Source organism: Drosophila persimilis, unplaced genomic scaffold (genome assembly GCF_003286085.1).
Source record: "Drosophila persimilis strain 14011-0111.01,24,50 unplaced genomic scaffold, DperRS2 tig00000700-arrow-arrow-pilon, whole genome shotgun sequence".
NCBI classification, from domain to species: domain Eukaryota; kingdom Metazoa; phylum Arthropoda; class Insecta; order Diptera; family Drosophilidae; genus Drosophila; species Drosophila persimilis.
In genome coordinates this window covers 1,304,982-1,315,283 of record NW_020825340.1, presented here as the reverse complement: position 1 = coordinate 1,315,283, position 10,302 = coordinate 1,304,982, and the positions used below count along the sequence as shown (strand labels likewise).

At 46.8% G+C, this 10,302-nt stretch overlaps 1 protein-coding gene across 2 annotated transcripts; it reads left to right on the top strand.

Annotated features, from left to right (window-relative positions):
* The first annotated feature begins 2,586 nt into the window (after nt 1-2,586).
* On the top strand, nt 2,587-9,926 carry LOC6598980 (protein charybde). 2 transcript variants are annotated; one of them, XM_002023981.2, is made up of 4 exons: nt 2,587-2,982; nt 7,597-8,209; nt 8,274-8,384; nt 8,449-9,926. In XM_002023981.2, the coding sequence occupies exons 1-4, from the start codon at nt 2,916-2,918 to the stop codon at nt 8,525-8,527; spliced, it is 870 nt and encodes a 289-aa protein (XP_002024017.1). In that variant the 5' UTR covers nt 2,587-2,915; the 3' UTR covers nt 8,528-9,926. The 2 variants fall into 2 exon arrangements, with proteins under 2 accessions (XP_002024017.1, XP_026847779.1); XM_026991978.1 differs by lacking the exon at nt 2,587-2,982 and adding an exon at nt 4,174-4,226.
* The last annotated feature ends 376 nt before the right edge of the window (nt 9,927-10,302 follow it).

Below are 10,302 nucleotides of genomic sequence, written 5' to 3'. Positions count from 1 at the left end.
GGGACACCAGTGCTACCAGAAATTGGAAATTGGAGGTGCCTGGAGATATGTAACGGCCCACTTGGATGGATCACTGGATGCTTGTTATCTATCATCATGAGGAGCTAATCGATTCGGTGCTAGAGAGCAATTAGAAGCTGCAAAATATGTGAAATATGGCCTTCAGAGCAGTCATCGCAGAATGTTGAATGCTTACGGGAATATCTTTAACATATTCGTTGGACCACACTGTCACCAGTGCCTCTTCATGCCTCTTTGTACTATTTTGCAATCCTCTTTCCTATTTTTTGAGGTGCGCGTTTTCTTGAAAGTTAAATTATACCCGGGCTCCTGGTCCGGTCTTTGCCTGTACGGGACGGAGTTGCCAGTAAGTTGTTCCCGCCCCGACATCTCATTTGACAGGATCCGGCCCAGCGGGACGTATTTAGGTTAGACTTGAATGAAGGCTAGAGGAATATAAATCATGCATTTGATTAATTGTACGCCACTGACTTTTATCCTGTTCGACAACGACCCCGCTGCAGCGACCCCCAGCTGCCCCCAGCTGCCCCCAGCTACCCCACAGCACACACACACGCACACAGACACGCACACAAAAAACTAAACTAAGATGATGGAAAACTGGCCTTTAAAAGTTTTGGCATCGGTGTCCGCAACCCCCTGCTGGGGCCCACCACCCCACCCCCAACCCCCGGCGTATGGCAATTGTGTTGTGTAAACATTTTTTCAGCATTAACTGACATGTGTAAGTCCCCCCCCATCACTGGCGGTCGACAAAAGCAGAAGAAACCAAACAGGAACTTTACAAAAAAGTCTTCGAGTGGCGACTATGGGATACCCCTTGGTCGGGCTTATCATCGGGCTGGAAGTCCATTCGGTTTTCGTATTCTAGCGGCACCCAGTATAGCCCCATGTACCGGACGACTACCACGTATAAGCCCCCCAAAAGCAACAACGTGACAACAAGGAAATACGGAGAGAAAGCTTCTGTCGGAGGGGCTGATGCTGATGCTGATCCACTGCAGCAGCGCCAGAGTCAGAACCAGAGCCAGAGCGCCCACTGCCACACACAACGAACCAGTGACAAATAGCAAAAGCTGGACAAAGGGGAGGAGTGGCGATGGGAGGCAATGGGTGGAGTGGTCTGGTGGCGGGGAGGCGGGGAGGCGAGCCGAGGCGAGGCGGACGGGCCGGACTGTCCAACGCCAGCGGCGCCATTTTTTATTTCTATTAAGATGAATTGTTAAAACAGTGACAGGCCCTGTGTCGGAGAAGCATTTTCATCCATTTTCTTCCGTTTTCTATCTCGCCTCACGCCCCCCACACCCCACACCCCACAATGGGCCTGGAGACGGTCTGTCGGGTGGGGGGGGTGGGGGGAAGGTTTGATTTGGATCGGAAGGCGGTACAATGGTATTGTCAATCATGGCTTGGCCGATATGTGCAAATGTATGACCAGGTTTGCGATATCAAAAATACCCAAAAATACCCAAAAAATATTGGGTAAACACAAGAGCAGATTGACTCTCTGAAAAATACTATTTTTATATTTTTTTCTAGCTTATGCAGAAAAATATTACTTTTATTTTTAAAACGAACATAAAAACCCATTTGGATCTCCAGATATGGTTTGAAAAGGGAGAATTTTGTCAGTTACTGAGCGGAATACATTGCACTCCGAAACGCCACTCGAACAACCACCCGTTACTGTCGCATGGATTCAAAAGACACTCAAGAGCAGCACACGACTTTTTCTCTTGAGCGCACTCAAGAGTGCTCTCTTAAATACTCTCTTGAGCACTCTCTGCTCACTCAACGAGTAATTACGCCATGCCGCTCTCTCGAGATGAGCCACAACAGCTGATAGCAACATATGTTTGGCCGCAGCTGGAGAGAGAAATATGCTCAAGAGAGCCCGCTGAGAGTTCACTGCCAAGGGAAAAGCCACTCACTGGCACGACGCGACTGCGACGCCGACCGCACTGCCGGGCCGGGAAATTCCTATAAAAGCCGCAGCGCACACCGCCGGACAGTAGCTTTGGAAATTGAAAACTGCTCCGCTCCGCCAAGCCACAGAAGTTGCCCGTCGTCCCAAGCTCTCCTTCAGCGGCAGCAGAAGCACAGCTGAGCCGTGAGAGCCGCCGAGCGTTTGAGTGGAGCCGAAAGTCTCTCCCGAACAGCGGAACAGAACAGCACAGCACCGAACCGAACCGAGCCGAACAGAAAACAGCAGACGGCAGATAGCAGAAGGCAGAGAAACGGCAAAAGCTAAAAACAGAGCTCCAACGGACGCCACACGCACCACATCCACCGGGCAGCACGCGGATGCAGCACCCCCACACACAAGCCATATGTAGCACCTCCCCGAACAACAACTACAACTCCGACAAGAATCAGAAACTGAAAAAGAAAAAGAACAAAACGGAACAGAACCATGTGCTGTGCGTGAATGAACAAGAACGACGAAGGCAGACACCGAGAGCGAGAGGCAGTGAGGAAGAGAGGAAGAGAGAGAGTGTGGCAGGCAGCGGGACGGGACGGGCGGCAATTTCCGTTGACTTTTAGAATGTATTAAATTTAAACGTTTAACTAGAATAACAAATTTAGTTGTTGATACTTTTTCCAATTGTTTGTTGAGCGGCGCGACAGACGCGGGCAGCCAAGTGAAAATCCGAATCGCATCCGTATATCCGTGAAACCCCGTGGAATCCCTTAACGGAATTCAATTCAAATCAAATCAAACATTTTTTTTATTTGTGATTAAAGTGCATTTCTAGAAGAACACACACACACACAAACACCCCACTAGTGTGTACTTTGCACACACGCACACAAACCCGCACTCGAGCAGCAAACGGCACGCAACGAAAAGCAACGGTAAAGCAGACGGTTGCAGCAGACCAAACGGCGATTCTATGAAGATGGAAGTGCTCTCAGTACAAAATCACATTCAGGGAAAATTCGGTGTTAATAAAATCAAAGGTGAGTACCATCCATACCCTATTATTCGTGCCCTCTTTATCGTTGATCCTCCCGCGAGTGTTTTCGAAATTTGCGTTCTGTTCAATTTTAGTTTGTGTTTAAACTGTAGAATGTGCGCTAAAAAATCCAGATCCAACTTCTAGTAAATCGAATAGTTCCAACGCTTCTTGGCTATAATTCAAAAAATTCGAATAAAAAATACCAGGTTTTTAAATGAGAGACGACAAAATCGCATAGGTTTCTATCGGTAGGTCGGTCGGACAGACCGATAATTTATTCCCATTGTTGGGGCTTGGACAAACAAAGTTGGGAACATCGTTTGTTAAAACCCAGTTTGGCTGGCAGTCCGTATTTGTATGCGTTTATAAATAGTTTCGGTAGAGAAAATAATTTCTATTATTCCGCTATTGAGTTGATCGGCGAACAGAGTAGCTCTACCCTGGCAAAAAAATCAATTACAGTCTGAATCAAAAATCTGATGTTTGCTGAATCAAAAGGGGGGAAAAAAAACTTGGTTAATTTAAATATTCGGTACGCATTAAATTGGAACTTAAGGTCAGTGTATACCTTGGGAGCCGCCACCGCCGCTGCCGCAGCCGCAGCCACCGCCGCAATATCCATTCGGGCAGTTTCTTTAGAGAATGAAAAGAAGTAGGGCCATTTCGGATATTTTTAATGTGCCACGAACGTTTTTATTTTTCATGTTTATGGCCCATTTTTTGATTCAATTAATTTTACGGCTGTACGGGAACATTTCATTTGATGTTTTCAGCAAATTTTCCAGGGATTATAAAATACATTTATTCAAGTGTTTTCTTAACGAACGGAAAATTTTGATGGATTTTTCTTGTGCTTCGGATTGGAATGCTTCTTCGAGTGATTTTGATTTGATTAGGTCCATTCTTCGAGGTAGTTCTCTGACCCTGTGGATTGCGTTGTAAGCCCACAGAAACTGGAGCACTGAACAGAATCTTGATTCCAGTGTTCGGCCTTCAGAATAATCTTCAAATCTAGTTTTGCTTGCCTTTACCAACATTGTTTGATCGAATGATTTTTCATCGATTCCAGTTGAATATTTTTTTTGTGTCTTAGCTTGAATTGTCAGAATTCAGAAAAGTATCGGTATATGTACATATTTAGTTTCACTTTGCGAAGATTTCTTTTGAATATTGTTTTGACGCTGTGGAAAACGCCGAAGGCAATAAATATTTTCATGCAGTCTAAGCACTTTTTGGACAAGCCGGGTATGTAAATGGGCACCGTACCACATAAGTATTTATATGTATGTTTATTCCTACGTTCCGTTCGTATGTAAATCCTGCGAAAGCTTTTCGAAGGGTTGAAAATGTGTAATTTGCATTATGCATTTTTTGTGTGCCGTGAAAGAACGCCGTGCTCCGTGCTCCGTGCCCCGTGCTCCGTCCTGTCCTGTTTCTGTTCCTGTTCCTGTCTGGGCCATGCAGGCATATCCTGTTCATGTGTCTGACGGTCGGATTATGCAACATCCTGTTAATCCTGTCACTTTAAACTTTGCCAAGGCAGCGGCGAAAGAAAAGAGTTGTGCAAATTAGATGGTCCGTCCCTCCGTCTCTGGGGAAAATGTAAAATCAGCCAAAAGCGAGCACAAGAACTCTCTGTGGCAACGACGACGACGACGACATGCAACAACATGTCGCACACAGAGACACACACACACACACACACACACACGCATACAAACAGAAGAGCATTCACAGTTATGTATATGCTGGCTGGCTGGCTGGCTGGCTGGCTGGCTCGCTCTCTCTCTCTCTCGCTTCCTCCGGCTGGAATCCCCTCCCTGCCTCCCTCGCGCTGTATTTGCAGTCAATTTAATTTCATGACTGACTGAGCGCATGCAATTTTATTTTCGAAGGACATCCGAGAGCCAGCCAGCTTCTCTCACACTAACACTCACACTTGCAATTGCAATTGCACACTCTCACCCGTGTCTGTGGCTGTGTCTGTGTCTGTGTCTCTGCTGCCGCCGACATGGACATGCATATTCATGTTTTAGTCAAATGCTGGAGCCCCATGGGTGGCTCAGGGGAGAGGTCTCCATCATCTGTGTGTCCGTGTCCATGTGTGTGTGTGTGTGTGGGGCCAGTGGCAATAATGTTGTTTAATTAATTACTTAATTTCTTTGAATAAACATTAGTTATGCCCATGACCATATCACTCTCTCGCTCTCTCTCTCTCTCTCCCCCCTCCCCCTGTGCAAGGGATTTCGGGCAACTGGAAAAATGGTTTTCCGGAAGTCAACTCTACATATGTACTCTGTACACTGGGTACCAAAAACTTTCGTACACCCTTGACAGCAAAGATTATTCTTCTGGTAGTTTTGTGCCTATATATTAGTTATATATGGCTCATTTCTATTGAAATTGTCGATTCTGTTGCCTTTGGTTGTATTCCACTTAAAGGTTGGTGGGGCCAGTTGGAGACCTTACGGGAAAAGAAGGCAGTGTGAGTGATAAAAGTATATGAACCATGAATTAATAAAGATAATCATTTAAGCTATTTTTGAATGAATTTGACGGTTTTTTTTTTGTTTCTATTTTGTAGGATTTATGACTTCTTTTTATGGCAATCGTGATTGTAGATAGTAGAATTCCATTGAAATACAAACAAATGTTTTCATTAATATTAAATTTTTGTAGTGTATTCGAATCTGTAAAGGGAAACCAGGTTAAATTACAGTATTTTAGTGAAAATGTTCTAAATTATCCACTATATTTATTTAGTTTACGAATAGTTGTTGGGGCGAGTGTTTAGATGTTTTTGTGGAACACTGCCAGAGATACCAATCAGGGGCGAATGACTGCCAAAATTGGTTTTAATGAATAATTTATAAACTTGATTATTGATTCACAAGCTAACATGTACAAATACACGTGAATGTGTGGGGGCCTTCGGGTCTGTATGTATGTGTGTGCATATCTTCCCACCAATTAAACCGCTGATTAGCGTGTTTTCTTTACCCGTATACTAGTCGTATGTGCATATGTATGTATATTAAAGATCTGCGAAAGCAACACTCTTCTTCGGAGGAACGTAATGCGCGCGTAGTGAGCAGCAAAGCCGATGTACCTGAAGTAGCTTTCCTACAGCCATCGCCCTGACGCTCACTCACTCACTCTGTTTTCCGTTTGCCGGCTCTGACAAGAACAAAGTATGTTTATCAAAGGTGATGCCTACCCAAAAAGCTCTCTCACCACAGACGCACACACCGAATGTACTCTGTGTGATAGGGAGAGAGAGAGAAAGAGACCGACCAACTAAATATGCGACTCGGTCTCGGATGAGTACTTTGCAATTAAATGTGTATTGGTGGTCGCTTGTCTCTGTTTCATTCCCGTTCCTTTCGGCTTTCGCTTTCCTGACTTTGCACGAGCGAACCCTTTGCCCCGCTCCTCTCCCATGGACAGGGACTTGACAAAATCCAATAACACAAGCCGAAGGTAGGAGAGGGACAGACGAACACATGTGGACACATGGAGAGCCGCAAACATGTGCCGTTAATTTCTTAATTACGCGGGTGTATGTTGTGTGTATGCTCTGCTATGCCATGCCATGCCATGCAGTGCGAGGGAGACGGACAGCGGGCGGAGAACCTGAGCGTGGATGGGGTGAGAGAGAGATACGAAGCTAACGAGAGAGCAAATTGTCCATTCAACAGCAGCTACGTTGCAATGATTGTGTACAATGGCCGGCGTCGGCGGGGGGCGGCACGGCGTGGCTCTTTAAAGAGTTTCCGCGCTAATTACAAGACGTTCGTCGAGACGTCGAGGCAAAGCAGTTAATTTGTACTCGCGCACACACATTCGAACCCCTACAATGTAGAGGGCCAGTGTAACTGCTTTTTATGCACGCATACACAAGTACACACATTAAAGGAGAGACGAAAGACGAACGACGACAGACGACAGACAGTGGGATGAAACGGGAGTTCGGCTTAAGATGTACAAATTAAATGACAGTGCCCTCTCCCTGTCCGACTCGAGAATTACATATTCATTATCCGCAGCAGCAATACTTCTTCGCTTCTCTCGCTTGTGCGTCCCACTGTACGGCTCTCTGGCGGGGTAATAAAACAAAGCAAAAGAAATAACAAAAAATACTGTGCAGTAAAGGCAAAATGAGGAAGACGTCATATAACGCCTGATGTGTCGAGGGGGGTGATGAGGGCAGAAAGGGGAATGGCACAAACTGCTGACTGCGAGAGGGGTGATGGCGGGGGGGATAGGGGGAAGCGTCGTCAGCTGGAAACGCAGAGGCAGCGCCAGAAGCAGCGGCAGAGAGTGCACGGCAAACGGCTGATTTCCAGCTGTTGTTGCCAGGTGATTTCGTGCCGCCGCGTGCTCCCGCTCCCTGGAAGACACTCGAGTTGAGTCTGCGCAGTAGCTTGAGTGGAAATTCGAGTGAGATTCCGTGTGGGTCTCCAAGCCGCAGACATCAGCTGATTTTTTTTTGTGTTCTCTTCTTCTTTATTATTGCTCCTTGTGCCTTTTCTCTTGCCCTTTTGCCGGTCGATGAACGAGTCAGTAATTTGAACCCCATTCTCTTCTCTTCTCCCCTCTCCCTTCTCCCTGGCAGACTGGCCGAGTTCGGGCGTTGCATCCACCGCGCCGCATCCGCTGGAGGAGGAGGAGGAGAACGCGGTCGACGTCAACGCCGCACTGGACGCCGACGTTGTGGACGGGCATCCCGCTTCCGTGCTGCACATGCGACAGCACCAGGCGCTCAACACGCGGTCGACGGTGCCGATGGCACCCCCGGTGGCCGGCTCCGGGAAGCAGTCCGCGGTTGCGGCCAGCTTCGACGTGGTCAACGGCAGCTCCGCTGCCTACCACCACGCTTACATGACCAACGTGCTGGCCAGCACCGCCCACCATCCGGGGCATGGCCACGGACCCGGGCCCAGCCCCATGCCCGCATCGCCCCTGCAGTCGACGGCCGGGGCCCGCTTCGGGGCGGCCGACAACATGGACGACGTGAGCGCCAGCGCCGTGCGGGACCTCTCGCAGCAGCTGCAGTTCCAGCTGCGTGACGCCAAGCAGCGCCACCTGGCCTGCACTGAGGTGAACCTGCCCGCCGACCTCACGGAGCGCATCGCCGCCGAGATCATCCGAATGTCGGACCGTGAGCCGTGTGGCGAGCGCGCCTGCACGCTCTTCATCGAGTTCGAGAGCGAGCCGAACAACGTCAGGTGAGTGATCCGATGGCTTGCCTCCGTTGGAGCAATCGCTTACTGTTCCATTCTGCCATCCCAGGCGCATCGCCTCGTTCAAAGTGGACCCAGACACTGTGTCGATCTTCGAGCTGTATTTGACATTGAAGCAGGACAAGAGCGGCTGGACCTCGCTGCTGCCGCAGTTTATCAAGTGAGTAGAGTCCCGTGTCCCTGGGAGAGACCCTATTAATCCATGTTATTCCCTTGTCGCGCAGAAATCTCACCCGTAGCAACACCATCAACATCAGTCCCGACTTCACACTGACCAAGAACAAGCTTTACTCATCCGAGTGAGGCCCTGTGCCGAGCAGGCACACGGACGGGGACGTGGGTGCGGGTGTGGATGTGGATGTGGATGTGGCTGTGGACGCAGAGGCGCTACTCAATACTCAATCCCTCCGAACAACAGTAACAGCAGCAGCAGCAGCAGCACCAGCAGAAAGCCGTAGTAGCAGCACTGGCCGCCCCGTCCACCTTCCCCTCCAAGTCCACGTCCCTGTGCCTGTGCCTGTGCCTGTTCCCACTGGGAACGGGAACGGGAACGCCAACACGAACCGGTGCGTTCCATCAACGATCTTCATCCTGTAACCAGGAAACGTTTAACCGTAGAGGCAACAACTTTGGACCACAACTATCAACCAATCAACCAATCCTGCAAGCAACAAATCAACAAAACAACTCAACTCTAACCAACAATTATTTTGAAAACCTCCTCTAGAGGAAGAAAACCCAACAAACAAATCAACTGCAGTTGCAGGCAACTCAAAACTCTTATTGGACTGACTTTTGGCTTAAAAAAAGGTACTTTTTGGAAAATATAAATCGAAAAATTATAAAAAAGAGGAGGAACGGCCGCATACAAGGCGAAACACAAACGATAAGAAATATTCAAAATATTGTAAAATGTAAAATGTCGGGCGAGCGACAAATAAACTTCTTCACTCAGTGAGCGGTTGTCGGGGACCCGTTTCGAGCATAACAAAAAGCATAAGGAAGGGCAACAAAACTCCCCCCCACACGTAGACGGATCATAGAGTATTCGGTGTACGGATGTGCCATCATCAGGATGTATTGTTCAGGCATGCAACCCGGTGGGATAGACAACCGTATACGGGTAGACGACCGATCCTTATAAACCAGAATGAGAGAAAAACAACAATAAGCAGTAGGCAGTGGGGCCCCCCGCGGAGAGGAGGGGCAGAGCAAGAAGAGGAAAAGGAATACATAATAACAAATGAAAAAAACAAAGTTGATGTGATATTATATAATAATTATGAATATTGAAAAACGCATACAAACACACGAACATTTAACATGAACCCAAACACGTACACACAGAAACCAACTAGAGATTCGGAAATCATAGTTTGGGGAGTATTACAAACAAGTATCCGAAGGACGCCCAAGTGGCAGATCCAAATCCCCCCCAGATCTATCTATCTATCTATCGGATGGACAGAGAAAGAGAGAGACAAACAACAACAACAACAAGTGAAATCCAAACCAACAATAGAACCAACTGGAATTCTCAAAAATATTTCCACCAATTACGATTAATCTTTGTATTATTATTTTAATCAACACTATAATAATTTAATTTTTCTTTGCGCGCAGAGTTTCAAACTTTGCTATAGAGATCGCAGCCCCGTAGAGGGGCTGCATATAACAAAAATATATATAGATATATATGGAAGATACAATATTTCTAATATTATTCGATGTGTTTCTAGTGTAAGGTTTTAATATTAAACAAGCAAAGGCGAAAATCCAGCAGAAAATTCATTCAATGTGCGTAGCTGTGTGTTTATCCGTAGTATAGTTAATAAACCAATTGCAACAACAACAACAAACAAACAACAACAACAAACAACACGACGAAGCGATCAATATCGGTTCAAACACACCCAGATATTAACCTGTATACATGTATGGATAACTTTCGGCTAGATAGTTGGCAAACGAATTGTTTTTTTGTTCTTTTGGATTACGAAGCAGTGAAATTATTTATAAAAAAAAAAGAAGCAAAAAAGCAAACAAAAAACTATTGACAAAAAAAAAATGGGTAACAA

What these genes read in the sequence shown, in the direction of transcription:
- LOC6598980 (XM_002023981.2), top strand. Translation starts at nt 2,916, where the DNA reads ATGAAGATGGAAGTGCTCTCAGTACAAAATCACATTCAGGGAAAATTC. An exon ending in CGGTGTTAATAAAATCAAAG is followed by an intron (nt 2,983 to 7,596) that starts GTGAGTACCATC and finishes TCTCCCTGGCAG; the next exon opens with ACTGGCCGAGTTCGGGCGTT. An exon ending in AGCGAGCCGAACAACGTCAG is followed by an intron (nt 8,210 to 8,273) that starts GTGAGTGATCCG and finishes CTGCCATCCCAG; the next exon opens with GCGCATCGCCTCGTTCAAAG.